A 20,220-nucleotide genomic window follows, 5' to 3' on the forward strand; every position below is an offset into this window, starting at 1 on the left:
TTTAATTAGCAACCAAACAATTAACAAAGACATGTACAGACTAGTACTGTACACACACACACACCACCCACCACCCCTAAACCCACACTCCTGTCTCTCATTGTTGATTAAAAAAAGGCACTCGTTATTGTTTTCAGAAAAGGAAGGTGTGCAGACTACGTTCCTCTTTAAGCATGTTTCAACTTAATAAGAGGCCAACTCCAAGCAACAGCTTGTCCTCGTGTGTTCCTATTTCCAAGGCTGAAAAACAAGGACATTACAGTGCACTAACCAAAGCAAGGCCTTGATGTAACGATTCTCGTTGGTGGAAGGAGAGGAGGACCAAAATGCAGCGTGGTAAGTGTTCGTCATATTTTAATTGAAAAACTGAACACTACACAAAATAACAACAAAAAGAAAATGAAACAGTTCTGCCAGGTGAACAGACACTGAACAGAAATTAAACACCCACAACCAAAATGGGGAAAACAGGCTACCTAAGTATGATTCTCAATCAGAGACAACGATCGACACCTGCCTCTGATTGAGAACCATACTAGGCCAAACACATAGAAATATAACATAGAAAAAAGAATAATATAAAGGAATTAATTTTGGAGCCGCCGCAAGAAGTACCATTAGCCAAAGCTGTGTTTATATTAGCTGTAACTGACAAGGTTCTCCATTTTATACATATGCCATTTAGCTTATACCAGGGCTCCCTTTAGTTGGCTTCAACACTTACAGTACAGTTCATTCAGAAAGTATTCACACCCCTTGACATTTTCTACATTTAGTTGTGTTACAGTCTGAATGTAATATGTATTACATTTAGATGTTGTGTCACTAGAATACACATAATACCCCATAATGTCAAAGTGGATATATGATTTTTAAAAATACATGAAAAGCTGAAATCTCTTGAGTCAATAATTATTCAACTCCTTTGTTTTGGCAAGCCTAAATAAGTTCAGGAGAAGAAAAGTTACTTAACAAGTCACATAAGTTACATGGACTCACTCTGTGTCCAATAATAGTGTTTCAAATGATTGATGATATTTTTAGATTTCAGTGCAGCATTTGATTTAGTGGATCATGAAATTATTTTGACAAAATTAATGCATTATGGTTTTAAGGAGGTAGCATTGAATTGGGTACAGTCATATCTAACTGACAGGAAACAGTCCACCTATATCAATGGTTCATTTTCTTCCCCTAATGTGTTAAACTGTGGAATACCGCAGGGCAGCTGCCTTGGGCCACTCTACTTAATATACACCAACGACCTCCCTATGCCTTGGTTGAAACTCAAGCTACTATATTTGCAGATGATACTACAATTTATGCAGCAAGACAATCGGTTCAACAGGTACAGCAAGCTTTGCAAGGAGATTTGGAGATTATCTGGAAATGGGTTTGCCAACAAACTTGCTTTAAACACCAAGAAAACCAAAGTTATGTTGGTCTGTTCAACTAGGAAAAGGCCAAAACAGCATGGGATACAATTAAGTATGGGAGGAGTACAAATGGAAGAAGTGGCAGAAACCAAACTACTGGGAGTGCAGCTAGACAACTGCTTATCATGGTTGTCTCAAATAACTAATCCATGTAAAAAAAAATATTAAAACAGCATGCATAATCAGAAGGATAGCTAAATATTTACCAGGGGAAATCCTTCAGCAAATAACACAGGCATTGATTGGTTGAGAGTCAAGTGAACTATTGTTCGGTGGTCTGGGGAAATGCATCATCTAGTGAAGTTAGGAGGCTGCAGAATGCACAGAATAAAGCAGCAAGGATTGTTTTAAGGCAGATATATGGTTCTTCTGTTGCAGTCATGCGCAGTGTTCTTGGTTGGTCATCAATCGACAAGATAATTGAAAAAAACATGCTTATCTTATTTGATAATATACATCATTTAAAACGGCCAAGTTCTATTCACAATGGTATTCAGTTGGTAAGAGACCGACATTCCGTAAATACTAGGAATAGATTGTCCACCGTCTATGCGTTATCCAGACAGAAAAAAGAAATGGGCAAAAGAACATTTCGATTTAGAGCAATAAAGAAATGGAATAAATTAACTGAGCAAACTAGAAACCTTTCAATATATAAGTTTAAACATTATTTAAAAACAATTTAAATATAGTATATAGAAATGTTGTGGGACTATAAGTAGATGAAGAATCAATATTTTTTTAGATTGAGTATTTATTGGGTCATTATGCTAGTGTATTATGTATGTTTGTAATAGTGTGTTATATGTGAACGTGTGTTTGTATTATAAATTGTATTTTAATGTTAAGGACTTGGAAGATTAGTCCAAATGGGGACTAAAAGAGATCCTAATAAAATAAATAAAATCAAATGACTACCTCATCTCTGTACTCCACAAATACAGTTACTATAAGGTCCCTCAGTCTAGCAGTGCATTTCAAACACAGATTGAACCACAAAGACCAAGGAGGTTTTCCAATGCCTTGCAAAGAAGGGCACCTATTGGTGGACGGGTAAAAAAAGCAGACACATTGAATATCCCTTTGAGCATGGTGAAGTTATTCATTACACTTTGGATGGTGTACACAGTCACTACAAAGATACAGGCGTCCTTCCTAACTCAGTTGCCGTAGTCGAGGAAGGAAACCGCTCAGGGATTTCATCATTAGACCAATTGTGTTTTTGAAACAGTTACAGAGTTTAGTGGTGTGATAAGAGAAAACTGAGGATGGATCAACAACATTGCAGTTACTCCACAATTCTAACCTAAATGACAGAGTGAAAAGGAGGAAACTTTCTACAGAAAAAAATATTCCAAAACGTGCATCCTAAAGTGAAAAGAACCACTCTTCATACTGTATTTTCAAGCATGGTGGTGGCTTCATCATGTTATGGGTATGCTTGTCATCGGCAAGGAGTTTTTTTTGTATAAAAATACATGGAATAGAGCTATGCACAGGCAGTGTCCTAGAGAAAAACCTGGTTCAGTCTGATTTCCAGATACTGGGAGACAAATTCCCATTACAGCAGAACAATAACCTAAAACACAAGACCAAATATACATTGGAGTTACGTACCAAGACGACACTACATGTTCAGGAGTGGCCTACTTTTTACTTAAATTGGCTTGAAAATCTATGGTAAGACTTGAAAATGGCTGTCTATCAATGATCAACAACCAACTTGACAGAGCTTAAAAAATTGTAATAATGTCCAAATATTGTACAATCCAGGTGTGCAAAGCTTTTAGAGACTTACCCAGAAAGACTTACTGCTAAAGGTGATTCTAGCATGTATTGACTTATGTGTGTGATTACTTATGTAAATTAGATATTTAGGTATTTCATTTTCAATAAATGTGCAAACATTTCAAAAAATATGTTTTCACTTTGTCATTATGGGTTATTATGTGTAGATGAGTGTGGAAAAATATTTTTTATCCATTTGAAATTCAGGCTGCAACACATCAAAATATGGAATAAGTCCAGGGGTATGAATACTTTCTGAAAGCACTGTACATACATACTGTACATTCATACTGTACAGGAGAGTTGTTGTTCCCGCTGAAGCAGCAAAGCCCCTCAACCACGGCAAGGCGGAGTCCACGAGAGGGGATCAAAAATCTGAAACGAGGACCAGCACTGGGTGAAGAGGTGATGGAGTCGAGGTTTCCAATGTTCTAGAAGATATTGTTCATTAAATGGTTGGAGAATGTGCTTATTGTGTTTAATATGCTTATTGTGAGAATGTGCTTTATTTTTGTATAATTAAAAAAAACTTTTGACCCCTTTTTCTCCACAATTCCGTGGTATCCAATTGGTAGTTACAGTCTTGTCTCATCGCTGCAACTCCCGTACGGACTCGGGAGAGGCAAAGGCCAAGAGCCATGCATCCTCTGAAGCACGACAAAACCAAGCCACACTGCTTCTTGACACAATGCCTGCTTTACCCGGAAGCCAGCCACACCAATGTGTCAGAGGAAACACTGTACACCTGGCGACCGTGTCAGCGTGCATGCTCCCAGCCCGCCACAGGAGTCATTGAAGCACGATGGGAGAAGGACATCCCTGCCAGCCAAACCCTCCCCTAACCCGGCCAATTGTGCGCCACCCAATGGGTCTCCCGGTCGTGACAGAGCCTGTACTCGAACCAGGATCTCTAGTGCCTTAGACCACTGCGCCACTCGGGATAATGGGCCTATTCTTTGCAGATGGTTAGAACATTGGAGAATGAGATTTCTGGAATTCACTTAAAACCTGTCCGGCGATTTCTTCGAGCTAACACAATAAATATAAATAATGAACAGACAATCTATCAAACATGAAAAACATTTGGAATAATACAAATTAAAAATAAAATGTTTCCAAAAAACAAATAAGGTATATTGTTCCATACATCATGATACTTCTTCCTCTTCCTCAGGCTCCTTCCTGGTTTGGACAGTTGCAGTCAATGAGACATCTTCACCTTCCTCAACCTTGTCATGTCTCCTCGTCTTGGAAGATACTGATACAGTCTGGAATCAAACAGACATTATTACAGTATCATTACATAGAAACCAGTGGCTAATGAGAAACCTAATTCGTAAGTTTAGTCACAAAACAATGGAGGACAGTGAAATACATATGTAGCAACTTAATTTGATCACCCAGTTGAGGGAACTGGAGAACTTCCCTGCAATGTAGGACATTTAACACTTGTAGTGTATTTGAGGTTTAAAAAATCTTCAAAAGTTTGCAGTTTCCACTTTGAAATTCCAGATTAGATTTTCCTCATGAAAAATGTATCAACCCTTACAAAAATGTCTATGAATTATAGTTTTCATAATAATTCACATTTCCTGTTACTGAACGATTATTTTCCTGCTGTAGCAAACTGACTCAAATTAAGATCCTACATCTGTAACTACTCACTACTCACAGCATACCTGTTCTGGTGCCTTGGCCACGAATGAACTCCTGGAAAATATAATCCAGGAAAAGAAAATATATTAACTTGAGCAAAATCAATATATGATCATCTAATGCAAATGCATTCTTTTCACAATGCAAAATCAGTTCATAATATTACAATAGTTGATATTACCAAGGAAACTGTCCGTATTTGCACCGGTACCATATGAGTGCAGCCGCAGCAACAATCAGACAGAGAATGACTAGAATGAGTAGAACCCAACAGGCAGCAGAGGTCTCTGTGAGGAGAGAGGAGATACAGTTAATATAAGAAACAGTCTTCATTTACAATGACATGTAATCATGTTGCCCAAGCAACCATCATGGCTCCAATGCAAAAACTTTCCTGCAGAAAACAAAGAGATAATACCAGGTTATAAGACATGTACATATACAGTAAGAAATAAGTGTGTATTATGACCATCTTAGTAATGGTTATACAGTACCTTTCTGTAGAAAGGGGAATAAGGCCATACATATGATATTAACACATGAAGTGAAAGATAAGTGAACATCTGGCTCAACTTTGTTATCCATGCTACAACACATTTCTCAACCTCATATATGTGTTTTATATGTATGCCAGGAATGCCAATATTGTTGCCAGGCAAAATTCCCTATGGGACAATAAAGTATTCAATATATCAATCAATCAATCATATAACAATTATAAGCATCTTATAAAACAGCATAAGCAACTAGTTAAGCAACCAGCATGAATAGTGTGTGTGTGTGTCTCACTCTCTCAGGTGCTTCTCACCAGAGGATGTGTGTACATAGAGGGAGCCAGTGGCTCGTCCGTAGGGGTTGGAGGCCAGACAGACATAGAGACCATTCAGCTCAGAGCTGAGACTGAGGAGGTGCAGTTTGTCTCCCTCAGCTCTCACTGAAGACCCAGGCCATGGCTGGACCACTCTGGAGAGAGAGAGAGAGAGAGAGAGAGGAGGAGAAGGGCTTTGTGTGAGTGTGTGTGAGATAGGCAAAGGCATAATTTGACTACCAGCATAATATATGAACATACTGAAGCTGCAAGATAATCTGTTTCATATGTTTAAACAAGTGTACCTAACAATTACATTTAAACTGGTTTGAACTAGTTTACATAGGAGTCAGTACCTGCTCCAGGTGTAGTTGGGGTGTGGGTTGCTGTCTGCTACACATAGGAAGACTATGGCTTTAGAGGCCTCACTAAGGGTAATGTTCACTGACTGAGGTGGATCTGAGAGAGAGAGAAATGGTTACAGATACTGCAGATATAGAATGTAAATAGACCTACACACTCATACCAAGACAGACCCATAACAATGGCACTACAGGCTCTGAGGAGCAGTGGGCAGGGGTGAAACTTTAATCCACAGATGAGGCAACACTAAGAATTTTGTTTGTGAACCTGGTCTTCCTTCATTTCAGTTTGATAGATTACTTACAGTAGAGCAGTACAATGAAAGCGGGTTAAGGTCAATACCATTTGTGTGCCTCAGTGTAGGATAGTGGTAGTGTAGGACAGTGGTAGTAGAATATATTTACAGTGGATGTCTATAGTGTAGGACAGTGGTAGTAGAATATATTTACAGTGAATGTCTATAGTCTAGGCCAGTGGTAGTAGAATATACTTACAGTGGATGTCTATAGTCTAGGACAGTGGTAGTAGAATATATTTACAGTGAATGTCTATAGTCTAGGCCAGTGGTAGTAGAATATACTTACAGTGAATGTCTATAGTCTAGGACAGTGGTAGTAGAATATACTTACAATGGATGTCTATAGTGTAGGACAGTGGTAGTAGAATATATTTACAGTGGATGTCTATAGTGTAGGACAGTGGTAGTAGAATATACTTACAGTGAATGTCTATAGTCTAGGACAGTGGTAGTAGAATATATTTACAGTGGATGTCTATAGTCTAGGACAGTGGTAGTAGAATATATTTACAGTGGATGTCTATAGTCTAGGACAGTGGTAGTAGAATATATTTACAGTGGATGTCTATAGTGTAGGCCAGTGGTAGTAGAATATACTTACAGTGAATGTCTATAGTCTAGGACAGTGGTAGTAGAATATATTTACAGTGGATGTCTATAGTCTAGGACAGTGGTAGTAGAATATATTTACAGTGGATGTCTATAGTGTAGGACAGTGGTAGTAGAATATATTTACAGTGGATGTCTATAGTGTAGGACAGTGGTAGTAGAATATATTTACAGTGGATGTCTATAGTGTAGGACAGTGGTAGTATAATATATTTACAGTGGATGTCTATAGTGTAGGACAGTGGTAGTAGAATATATTTACAGTGGATGTCTATAGTGTAGGACAGTGGTAGTAGAATATATTTACAGTGGATGTCTATAGTGTAGGACAGTGGTAGTAGAATATATTTACAGTGGATGTCTATAGTCTAGGACAGTGGTAGTAGAATATACTCACAGTGGATGTTTATAGTGTAGGACAGTGGTAGTAGAATATATTTACAGTGGATGTCTATAGTGTAGGACAGTGGTAGTAGAATATATTTACAGTGGATGTCTATAGTCTAGGCCAGTGGTAGTAGAATATACTCACAGTGGATGTTTATAGTGTAGGACAGTGGTAGTAGAATATATTTACAGTGGATGTCTATAGTGTAGGACAGTGGTAGTAGAATATATTTACAGTGGATGTCTATAGTCTAGGCCAGTGGTAGTAGAATATACTCACAGTGGATGTTTATAGTGTAGGACAGTGGTAGTAGAATATATTTACAGTGGATGTCTATAGTGTAGGACAGTGGTAGTAGAATATATTTACAGTGGATGTCTATAGTCTAGGCCAGTGGTAGTAGAATATATTTACAGTGGATGTCTATAGTCTAGGCCAGTGGTAGTAGAATATATTTACAGTGGATGTCTATAGTGTAGGACAGTGGTAGTATAATATATTTACAGTGGATGTCTATAGTGTAGGACAGTGGTAGTAGAATATATTTACAGTGGATGTCTATAGTCTAGGCCAGTGGTAGTAGAATATATTTACAGTGGATGTCTATAGTCTAGGCCAGTGGTAGTAGAATATATTTACAGTGGATGTCTATAGTCTAGGCCAGTGGTAGTAGAATATATTTACAGTGGATGTCTATAGTCTAGGCCAGTGGTAGTAGAATATATTTACAGTGGATGTCTATAGTGTAGGCCAGTGGTAGTAGAATATATTTACAGTGGATGTCTATAGTGTAGGACAGTGGTAGTAGAATATATTTACAGTGGATGTCTATAGTGTAGGACAGTGGTAGTAGAATATATTTACAGTGGATGTCTATGGTCTAGGCCAGTGGTAGTAAAATATACTCACAGTGGATGTCTATGGTCTAGGCCAGTGGTAGTAAAATATACTCACAGTGGATGTCTATGGTCTAGGACAGTGGTAGTAGAATATACTGACAGTGGATGTCTATGGTCTAGGACAGTGGTAGTAGAATATATTTACAGTGGATGTTTATGCTGTAGTTGTAGGTCTTCTCTGTTGCCAGGGCAGACTGGTTGACCACACACTGGACCTGCTGCTGATTGGCTGCCTTGGTTGGTACCCCGAGCAGGTGGCTGAGTACTGTGGTGGTGCCATTGGTGTGCTGGGTGGAGTTGGTCACCGTCCTCAACAAACTGCCAAATTCACCTGTCTTCCATGTCACTTCTGCCTGTGGCTTGGCACCAGCAGCAACACAGGTTGACAAGACAACCTCATTCTCCCCAATGACAGGAGCAACATCAGCTGTCACACTCACTACTGGAGGAACTATGACCAGAACACAAACCAACAGAGAACAGAAAACATGAACAAGTCAATTATAAATGTGGAATTATACATGATAAAACTACCAAACACACACGCACAGCCCGTCATGTGAAACTTGTTCAAATGCTCATGTCACATGACCAACACACTTTAAATAAACCCTTTCATGTTCTCTATCTGGCCAAATGCAATATACATCATTAGTAGCTATACATTTACTGTATTGTAGGTTTGGTCAAATCCAGTTAATAGGTTTTTAGCTCACCCTGATGAGGTATTAAGTTTCACACATCACTAAAGCTGTTACTCATTTTCAGCAGTTCCACTGAAAAGCAATCACTGCCCAGTGATTATGCCGTTAAGGGATGCTGTATATAGTGGTGTATATATTCCAACATCTGTTCCACCATTAGGTAAACTATTAATGCCTGTGCTCTCCTGGTTACAGCTTGAGTAAGAGGATACACTCTTAGGAAAAAGGCACTAAATACAACAATATAGTGTTTTTTGGTTTGTCCCCATATGGGAACCCTTCTTGGTGCTAGGTAGAACCCTTGGAAGAGGGTTACAACCCTCTATGTAGACTGCTTCCATAGAAGGCTGCTTCCATGTACTGTCACATACACCAGATGTGCAGTGAAATGTGTTTTTTATAGGGTCAGCCATAGTAGTACAGCACCACTGGAAATTAGGGTTAAGTGTCTTGCTCAAGCACACATCAACAGATTTTTCACCTTGTTGGCTCAGGTATTCAAACCAGCTACCTTTTCGGTTACAGGCCCAATGCTCTAACCGCTAGGCTACCTGCCGCCCAAGAAACCTTATATCTTTGAAGGAATCCTTCTAGAACCCTCTATGAACGGTTCCACCAACCTTATTAGCCTTTAAAATTAAACTCTTTATGCCAATGCCTTACATACAGTATATATCATAAAGCCTTTCTTTGAGTGCCTAGTTAAACCCTAAAAAGGAAACTCATGCTTTACAGGCCACATCAGGCCTGCAAGTCACATTATGCTGGCTTGGAAAGTAATGTGTAATTGCTATTGGAGTCCAGCCACTGAGGATGTAAAACAATTGCAACTTTTAATCACCCGCAACTTGCATTCAGAATGACTGCCAGGGTAGACTGATAAATAAGACTACCTAAATCATCTGAACTGGAATAACTTTCTCAGTAATGGGTGCAATAAATCCAACTTGTAACAGATTGGATTCGTTTTGAAAAATACATGTTATTTATCTTAGTGTAGCATAATATTAATATACTAATCACTGGACTTGCAAAAACACAGATATTGAAATAAACAATAAAAAAATCCACCTCCAATAGAGCACGCTGAGAAATATGATAATGATGGGCGTGGTTGAGTGTTTTACTCTACACCAGAAATAATATATATATATATATATACAGTGCCTTCAGAAAGTGTTAACAAATATAAATATATTTCCTGAGCTTTCTTAAATCTTCCAGATATTCTTTGACTATGTATTTTTTACCATTAGTGAATGTGTTTCTATGGGCTATAGTAGTAAAGGCACAGATTGTATGTACAAATATTGCCATATACTGTACGTACAGTTTAAAACATGTTTTGAAATTCATCAGATTACTGGAACTCCATGTTAAAGTTTTTAAAAAATTATAATAATAATAATACAATGAAAGTCTTATAAAAATTCAGTAGGGTTCCATGTCCTTTCTTGCCTTCCAAAGAGTCCTTATTGACTCCCAAGGAATCATTAAAGAACCCTTTCTTCCAAAAACTGTTAAGATAAGGTTAAATGTAGAACCATATCCCTCTGGAAAGAACCCCTTTGGAACTATTATTTCTAAGTGTAGGGAAGATGGATTTTCCATGGCAAGGTAAAACCTGTAGATGAGGTCTCTGACTCTTGTTTCACTTGAATAATGAACCTACCTCTTTAGAATGAAATGGCTGCCATTTTTGTATTTATTTATGTAAAAAGTATACTTGGTAATACCAGACTTTATACAGTGCCTTGCGAAAGTATTCGGCCCCCTTGAACTTTGCGACCTTTTGCCACATTTCAGGCTTCAAACATAAAGATATAAAACTGTATTTTTTTGTGAAGAATCAACAACAAGTGGGACACAATCATGAAGTGGAACGACATTTATTGGATATTTCAAACTTTTTTAACAAATCAAAAACTGAAAAATTGGGCGTGCAAAATTATTCAGCCCCTTTACTTTCAGGGCAGCAAACTCTCTCCAGAAGTTCAGTGAGGATCTCTGAATGATCCAATGTTGACCTAAATGACTAATGATGATAAATACAATCCACCTGTGTGTAATCAAGTCTCCGTATAAATGCACCTGCACTGTGATAGTCTCAGAGGACCGTTAAAAGCGCAGAGAGCATCATGAAGAACAAGGAACACACCAGGCAGGTCCGAGATACTGTTGTGAAGAAGTTTAAAGCCGGATTTGGATACAAAAAGATTTCCCAAGCTTTAAACATCCCAAGGAGCACTGTGCAAGCGATAATATTGAAATGGAAGGAGTTTCAGACCACTGCAAATCTACCAAGACCTGGCCGTCCCTCTAAACTTTCAGCTCATACAAGGAGAAGACTGATCAGAGATGCAGCCAAGAGGTCCATGATCACTCTGGATGAACTGCAGAGATCTACAGCTGAGGTGGGAGACTCTGTCCATAGGACAACAATCAGTCGTATATTGCACAAATCTGGCCTTTATGGAAGAGTGGCATGAAGAAAGCCATTTCTTAAAGATATCCATAAAAGTGTAGTTTAAAGTTTGCCACAAGCCACCTGGGAGACACACCAAACATGTGGAAGAAGGTGCTCTGGTCAGATGAAACCAAAATTGAACTTTTTGGCAACAATGCAAAACGTTATGTTTGGCGTAAAAGCAACACAGCTGAACACACCATCCCCACTGTCAAACATGGTGGTGGCAGCATCATGGTTTGGGCCTGCTTTTCTTCAGCAGGGACAGGGAAGATGGTTAAAATTGATGGGAAGATGGATGGAGCCAAATACAGGACCATTCTGGAAGAAAACCTGATGGAGTCTGCAAAAGACCTGAGACTGGGACGGAGATTTGTCTTCCAACAAGACAATGATCCAAAACATAAAGCAAAATCTACAATGGAATGGTTCAAAAATAAACATATCCAGGTGTTAGAATGGCCAAGTCAAAGTCCAGACCTGAATCCAATCGAGAATCTGTGGAAAGAACTGAAAACTGCTGTTCACAAATGCTCTCCATCCAACCTCACTGAGCTCGAGCTGTTTTGCAATGAGGAATGGGAAAAAATGTCAGTCTCTCGATGTGAAAAACTGATAGAGACATACCCCAAGCGACTTACAGCTGTAATCGCAGCAAAAGGTGGCGCTACAAAGTATTAACTTAAGGGGGCTGAATAATTTTGCACGCCCAATTTTTCAGTGTTTGATTTGTTAAAAAAGTTTGAAATATCCAATAAATGTCGTTCCACTTCATGATTGTGTCCCACTTGTTGTTGATTCTTCACAAAAAATACAGTTTTATATCTTTATGTTTGAAGCCTGAAATGTGGCAAAAGGTCGCAAAGTTCAAGGGGGCCGAATACTTTCGCAAGGCACTGTATGGGCAAATAACATTGAAGAATAGAAAGGAAAGTTTTACATCTTCCTAAGTCTGAGGGTTGCTTTAACCTTCCAGACTTGGAATTGTATCAGCACGCTAGACAAGGCTTTTACTTGCGACATATAAATGCACTAAAGAGGAACAATGGGTTGACTACATATTGAAGATGCACATGTTCATCAACAGAATCGTTTCATGGGTCTATTTGCAAAGGCTAAAGCTAAGAACATTAACAACTTCATAGTTAAGAATATGAAAAAAATGAAACATTTTACAAGAACCAATATCACTTCCTAAAAACAAACTTATGGAACAATGCTGGATACTGTAAGGGTTTTCCTCCTCCTCTTCATCAAGAACTAGGGTCAGAACGTGACAGATACCTTTTCAGAAACACAATCTTATGGAACAATCCTTGGATAGCTTTTCAGAATTCATCGATAAATAGCCCCACATGGAAAACTAAAGGCATAGAAACCATAAATGACTTGGTAATAGGAAATACATTCATTTCCATGACCGCATTAAAAAGCAATTTTGGGTTGACCAATGTCGATATTTAAAAATAAATGCAACTTAAAAGTTCTATTTCACAACATTTCAATTGGACATCAGAGCTATTTTGAGGGAATCAATCCTATGAGTCAGAAAATGATGTTCATATGATTGGTAAGCTTTACAAAACCTTGCAGAGAGCCTTTTCAACAGACAATATAAACTTTTGGAAGATTTAAAATAACGGATATCGGCACAAGATGGAGGGAAGGTTGGAACATAACTAACGAGATTACAGTTAACAAAAATCTATGCTTAATCCAGTATAAATACATTTTTTGAATTTAAATACAGGTCACAAAATTCACAAATTCTACCGCACAACGGCAGTCATGTCTGAAGTGTAAAATTAATAATGACTCAATAATTCATGCTTTCTGGGAATGTTACAAAATTAAAAAGTAATGGGCAGAGTTGGAAAGATGCAGAGGTACTGCAATGTAAAGATACCATTAATTTGTCCATCTGTATATTTCAAGACATGACATATGAGGGTGCAATGAGATACCCGATGGGTTAGGACAATACTCTTCTCATCAATAATCTTAAAAATAAAAAAAACATACACACAAAAGCTGTAAAAAAGACAATCCTCCGTTTTTCACGAAATGGAAAGTTCAAATGCTTTATTAATTTAAAATAATTGAAAGAGCCTGGTTGACGAAAAAACAAAATGGTGCAGTTTGAAGCCATGTGGCAGAAGGTGTTACGTGTGCTGAAAATAGGGGTGGAGGCTAGTGGGTCTGGCGGGTGTGCTGTAGATGTTTGTATGTTTTGTATTGTTGATAAAAGATCAAATAAAATCTTGTAAAAAAAAATAAAAAATATACCAACCAACTTTTTAGCTGTCGAGTGTTGGTTATCACACGCAGTCTTTCTAGACTTCAAAAGTAGAAACAGTGATGCAAAGAGTGAAGGAAGAGTACTTACCTAGAACAGTCAGAGGTATCTCTGTAGTGTATGCTCCACTGGGGAAAACACTGAAGATACATGTGAAGATGCCTTCATCCAACAGTCTGACAGCAGTTATTCTAATAGATCCAAGGTTTTCTGATGGGTTCCCAATAAACTGGACTCTACCTGTCAATCCATTCTGTGAAATAAATTTAGTAACCCCATTGGGATCAATCAGCATAAAATTATGGTTCTGTGTTTCTTCCCAAGTACTTTTCTGCCATGTTATCTGTTCGAGGTCCTCAGTTGTCTCTATCAGTCTGCAGGATAAGTCCACATCCTCTCCCTGTACCACAGTCCTCCATCCTCCAATCACATGTGTACCTGAAGAGAAAACACAAGCCAAAAATACAGTCCAAAAGATACCTGTAGAATAGATGTTTATGAACTCTAATAAACAGAGATGTTACCTAAACACACAGACAAGACCAATATTAGTATTTAGCTGTGCTATGAACTATGATATCCTATTGATGCTGAAATGTGGCTATTGCAACAACAAATGTGCCAATTACTCAATCTTTGACCCTAACCCCATTTGGACAGCCATAGTCAGAGGAGATGGCTAAAGCACGCACTGATCTGGGTTCAGTCTAGGCTGAAACTACTTAGTGAATATGTTATTAGAATAATAAGCCAAAAGCCCTGACTCTATTCTTACACTTAATCAAGAGTAAGATATTCAAGACATTCCTAGATACTTGTGCATGCTCAGCATGTCTCAAAACATACTGGGTTAAAAACATCGTAAACATAATGAGGTAAAAACAGTAAACATAATGATTTAAAAACATAGTAAACATACTGAGCTAATGTGTGTGCCTTATCGTACCCTAAAAGTACCAGGACTGCAATTTAATGGTGGGGCTTTGTGGTTGTTATTGTCCTTGCATTGTGTCAACATTAAAAGAGAGAAAAAAACATGCACTCAAAAGTATGGCATTTTATGACATCAATCGGACATCAACCTACTTTCTGTATTCCTCTGGACGATGAGTAGAATCACACAGCACAGCTTCCGTAACATGCTTTGCTCTTCTCATTGCTAGGGTCACTACGTAAAATGTGATAATAGCATTACATTACATTTTGAGATTGGCGTTTTGTAATGAGGACCAATTAATTATTTTATGTACGACAGTTATGTAGGCTAAGCTACATCGAATGTTAAAGTATGTTGAATACAATGCTAATTATTTGAGCAATGGTCTGCAATCATTACTCCTTGATGGAGACTATTCACGTCTTGCAAAGTATCCTACACTTTATTACAAAAATCAACAAACAGTCCTACATTGGTCAGTAATAATGGAAGTAAACAGATGCAACAGTAAATGTAATAGGCCACAAACCTTTGTTGAATGTAAGTTCTTCTGCTGAAGCAGCCGACACCGTTTGTGCTGCCAGAAAACGCTCCAGTAGGAAAACGCTTATTCGCTTCGAATCGACTGCGTCATTGCATCACTGCTGCATCACATTTTGCGCAGCTAGGCAACTATACTGATGCAGGAGGTACCTTTTGCAAATGGTCACATGCAGTTGGGCACATGGAGGAGAGAATCATTTTTCGCAGTATCCTCAAAACCGTGTCTTTTTGACACAACTGCTGACAGCTACAGGGACATAAACACAAAAATGCTGCTTGGAGACAAGTGTCCACGATAGTAGGATTGCCAGGTCAGTTTAGTAGTGATGTTGTGCTAGATGTGGCTAGTTAGCGTTAGCTAGCTAGCTAACCTAGCCAATGAGGTGTGTGTGAAATAAATAGTCAAATAAATTATGCTAGTTACTACCCCTGATAACTTTACCAAATAATCATGTTTGAAAGAGTGAGAGTGTGTATTCTAGATAAATAGCAATAGAAATGGTAGATACTACTGTACCCCTGATAATTTGGTCAGATAACCGTGTGTGTGTGTCTATGTGTACAGTAGGTGACATGTCCATGATATATATCTAATAACTATAGTTATGCTAGGTAATGGTTTGGCTTATCATGTTCATGTCTATGTAGAAGAAGACTGTAGGAGGAAGTGGAGAGGACTCAGGGACAGGTATCAGAGAGAGAGAAGGGCAGAGAAAGAGAAGAAGAGGTCTGGGTCAGCAGCTTCAGGCCAGCAGCCTTGGCGCTTCTGCCACATTCTTTTCTGGATCCATTTATTGTGCCTAGGACAACGAGTGGCAATTTTACAGCTAGAACCTCAACTACGTCATCCACAAGTGTTGTTGCCACCGGTGCATCAAGACCCTCAACGTCACCTACAAATGCGACCATCGCCTCCACCGGTGGAGTGAGACCCTCTACAACATCTACATCATCCACGAGTATGACCACCACTGGTGCAGCCATGGAAGATGATGAAATGGAGGAATCACCTCTGGATCTAGGACCACCTGAGATTATTATGAACCTCACGGAAGTGACCACTGAGGACCTTGTTGAACAGGATGTGGCCGTGGAGAGAAACGAATAGGAACATCACACCAGGCGTCATCGGAGGTACCAGATCCACTCAACTCATTTCAGCAGAGGCTCCTCCAAGCCGTCGAGAGGGATGCAGCCCAACCTGATGCTCACAGGAAGGAGGATGAAGAGACCCTCTTTGCCATGAGCCTGGTGCCAACACTGAAGAGGCTGCCTCAGCCAAGAAAAGCAGCAGTCAAGGTTAAAATGTATCAGCTGATTTTCGAAGCCGAGTTCAATGGTACGTTTTTTTTCTCTCCACATCACAGGTAGTGTCATAAGTGTGCGACAGTGAAGTAAAGTAGGTTATTTTTACAGTATAGTCATGTAGGTTAATTGGTATTTCAGATCAAAGTATTAATATGAGGCAAATGTATAGCTGTTGTTTCTGGGTTAGAAAATCTCCTAAAACAGTTTGCTGTCGAAATATCTGCCTGTCATATTCATCTTTTGATCTGAAATACAAATTCCATGAGTAAACAGCAAGTATTACCAACTTTACCACACTGTTCCTATATTTATGCCACTAACTACACTATGCAAGCAGTATTTAATTAACATAAATCTCACCTTTTATGGTGTCATATTATGTTAAGCTTGTATGTGTTGTTTTTCTCTTCCCTTTCAGAAATGGAGTCAATTTAGCCGACCAGCTCACAGGAAGGACAGGAAGAGGACAGGAGTTGTCTGGCTGTTGTTTTGACCTCCCTCGTTGTACCTTTCTTTTCACACACACGTCAGTTCTGTTTAAATTCAGTCAATTCATAAAGTCATTTGTTTATAAAGTCTTAGGACAGCATTCATTATTAGTGTTACATACATTTCTGAATTGAAACTCATACAGAGTTTTCACAGATGCTCTTGGTCTCTTACGAGACTAAAGGTGAATATTTCTAAACCATATTTAAAACCACTTGAAAACCAGGGTGTTGAAACTGTTTGTGAAGTTATGTTCCATCGACTGGTCCATGACGTCCAGAGGCCACGTGTTTGTTTAGCTGTGTTATGGCTACATATTATTCCCTTTTTCCCAGAGAATGAGACACACACACACCTCTTCGTAGCTCAGATCTCCAGTGCCCTGCCCTCTCTCTCTTTATGGCCATGTCTGAAGTTCCCCTACTACGTCTAGGCTTTATGAGTAGTCCCTGTATCGGTCTGCAGTTGTGCCAAAAATACATGCTCTTGCTGTTCTCTTACAGATTACAGGCTACACATTCATAAAAAATAAAAATAAAAATGTACACGCACGCACACACCTCTTTCAATAGTTTTATTTTTTTAAACATTTTTACAACACACATACCTGTCATGTTCCTTCCTGTACTTGAATACTTATTAAATTATAATGTTTTCATAGTCAGTTGTTTATTAATATCTAATTTAGACTTAATCTGCTTATTTCTTCCCTACACCTTTGCTGATCTAAGACAATATGAAAGTAAAAACATCCAGCATAGGGCCTCATGAGGTTGGGTCTTAAAGGGAAGGCCTCATCGCCGACGAAGACGTGGGGAACAGGTCCCAGGTCTTCAGCCCCAGGGAGTGATGCAGGTGGTGGAATATCCAGGGTGCCATCCTGAAGTGCCTGGCCAAAGGCAGAGTCTCGGAGGGTCCCGCCATCACTTCCCTTGCCGTAAGCACCAACATCGACAACACGGAAACAGTAGATGGCATCTACCACAGCCAAGAGTACAACTGAATATGTACCCTTGTAGTTGTAGAATTGCGAACCTGAGCACGGTGGAGCCTGGATTACTACATGTTTCCCGTCAATGGAGCCAAGACAGTTGGGGAAATTCCACCTCTCCAGGAACTCGGCAGCGATGGCCCTCCAGTCTTCCTCCTTAAGGACAGGCATGTATTCACCAGCCAGACACTCCCAAATGGCTTGCGCCACAGAGGGGACAATGCCTGCCACCGTGGACCGTCCAACTCAGAAGCTGAATCCTATGGTCCTGTAGGAGTCCCCTGTTGCCAAGAATCTAAAATATAATTAAAAATAATGATCAATATTGTGTATAACTTGAATTCCACCCACATATTATATCTACTCATATAGCTACCTCATTAATGTTTAGTATGCTTTACTAATTAGATTGTAATACTCATCAACCATCATTAACAATGCCTTGAAACAGTACAATTCAGTCTATGACTATATCAATAAACTGTAGTCCAGGCCAACTCTACTCTTAGAAAGAATGGTACTATCTACTTACAGGGTTCTCTGGCTGTCCCAATAGGAGATCCCTTTTAGGTTCTAGGTACTACCCCTTTTGGTTCCGAGTAGAACCCTATTGGGTTCCATGTATTAAGTGTTATACCTGGAACCAAAAATGGTTATCATATGGGGAAAGCAGAAGGACACTTTTGGAACCTTTTTCTCTAAGAGTGTATGTGAGTCCAATAAGAATGTAATGAATGACTGTAACTGTCTTGAACAACAATGGGTCCTGGAGAAGACTAGCCTACCTTCATCAGGGCAGAAGGTGTTATGGGTGTAAGATGGCACAGTGATGCCATCTGTTGGTAAATGTTCATTACTGCAACTCTTGTGTTTTACCGGGGTGCTTGAGATACCCGGATGTGTTGTGATGTACTGAACAAGACTGGTTACTCGCATCAATGCCTCTGTCTCGTCATTTAACATTCAAACATGGTGTCAGAGTCGGATAACTAACCATGCTTTCCGCAAATTAGAGTCACCTGCTCTGGTTTACAAACAAATGCTTATTTGTGTAAAATTTCGCCCGGAATTGGCCTTAAGCTAGAGTGAGTTTGCTAGTTAGCTTCAGTGTTGTTAGCACCGGTTAGACATGGCAGCGAACATTCCCCCTCCCGCCGTTATGAAGCTCATGCTTTGTTTATGCTTATGTTTTCGGTCGTTGCAAACAGGAGGACGGGGAGTCCATTGACAGCTTTGTCACTAGGTTAAGGGAAAAGGCAGCTACATATGACTATGGTGCTTTAAGAGATGAACTGATCAGAGATACGATTGTGCTTGGCATAACGGATGAGGGCACCCGCAGACGTTTGCTGAGAGAACGTGACCTGAACTGTCTTGAACAACAATGGGTCCTGGAGAAGACTAGCCTACCTTCATCAGGGCAGAAGGCACCTTTCTTTTCATTTGGTAACATTACATAATTGAAAAAGGATTATAAACCAACTTTGGGAAAAGTTATAGTCCCAATGAACATTCTGTAAAAGTACATCTGATGTCAAATAGGGACTATTAACTAGAGCCCTTTAGCTAGCTAGGTTGCACATAAAAACAATGTGTCAAATATCAATCAATTATGGTATCAAAGGCTTTAAAAATGTACTAGAATGTAGCTTACCGAAGACAAATCGGCAGGCGTTCAACTGGGCTGATGGACTCCCGGTAGTTGGTATCCATCCAGTGATCCTGGCTCCAACCATCTGGAGCAGGTGATCGAACTGGCTTCGGTCCAGACGAAAGTAACTTCGGAATTCCTCTCAAAACAGTCGAAGCTCTTGAATTAGACAGTAGAATTCCCCTGCCTGCTTTCGGGACTTTAACCATCTCTGGATCCACACAGACCTGCGCTTTCGGCGGGGCTGGTCCCGGTCCAACAGTGCGATCAAGACCACCTTCCTCAACGTTGATCTCATTGTTGAAAGAGCCTATCTTGACTATTTATTATTGCATTTCGCTCGAAAATTGCATTTTGGAGGGAAATTATATTATAGGCTCTCACAATTAATTTATGGATGTCATCGAATAAATAATATACTTGGTAAATAAAATAATAATACATTTGAAGAAATTATGCAATCAAATTTTTTATGTAATCGCACATTTTACTGAATATGTGTGCAAAAAAATAATAATCTACATTCATAATTTGCTACGTTCTGTCAAGTCTACGCATACAATTTGACGCATACAATTTTATTCCTGTT

General features: G+C 39.1%; 1 protein-coding gene and 1 pseudogene across 2 annotated transcripts; one reads left to right on the forward strand and one right to left on the reverse strand.

Moving 5' to 3' along the window:
* Window positions 1-337: 337 nt before the first annotated feature.
* LOC139403739 (nectin-3-like) lies at window positions 338-15,267 on the reverse strand. Of its 2 annotated transcripts, XM_071146979.1 has the most exons (10): window positions 15,179-15,238; window positions 14,799-14,880; window positions 13,803-14,150; window positions 8,391-8,696; window positions 6,045-6,147; window positions 5,689-5,843; window positions 5,062-5,167; window positions 4,904-4,934; window positions 4,372-4,492; window positions 338-3,599 (listed from the first exon to the last, which is right to left on the reverse strand). In XM_071146979.1, exons 2-9 carry the CDS (start codon window positions 14,851-14,853, stop codon window positions 4,373-4,375), a joined length of 1,224 nt encoding a protein of 407 aa, XP_071003080.1. In that variant the 5' UTR covers window positions 14,854-14,880; window positions 15,179-15,238; the 3' UTR covers window positions 338-3,599; window position 4,372. The 2 variants fall into 2 exon arrangements, with proteins under 2 accessions (XP_071003080.1, XP_071003079.1); XM_071146978.1 differs by having other exon boundaries at window positions 338-4,492; window positions 15,179-15,267.
* Window positions 15,268-15,373: 106 nt separating this feature from the next.
* On the forward strand, window positions 15,374-17,078 carry LOC139406132 (uncharacterized; annotated as a pseudogene).
* Window positions 17,079-20,220: the final 3,142 nt, after the last annotated feature.

The sequence above is a fragment of the Oncorhynchus clarkii genome, chromosome 3 (assembly GCF_045791955.1).
Source record: "Oncorhynchus clarkii lewisi isolate Uvic-CL-2024 chromosome 3, UVic_Ocla_1.0, whole genome shotgun sequence".
NCBI lineage: Eukaryota > Metazoa > Chordata > Actinopteri > Salmoniformes > Salmonidae > Oncorhynchus > Oncorhynchus clarkii.

Excerpts from the sequence above, each read along its gene's own strand:
- LOC139403739 (XM_071146978.1), bottom strand. The coding sequence starts at position 14,853 with ATGTTACGGAAGCTGTGCTGTGTGATTCTACTCATCGTCCAGAGGAAT. Across the intron at positions 8,697-13,802 it reads GATACCTCTGACTGTTCTAG|TTCCTCCAGTAGTGAGTGTG; the intron begins GTAAGTACTCTT and ends TTCTGGTCATAG. Across the intron at positions 5,168-5,688 it reads CTATGTACACACATCCTCTG|AGACCTCTGCTGCCTGTTGG; the intron begins GTGAGAAGCACC and ends CTCTCCTCACAG.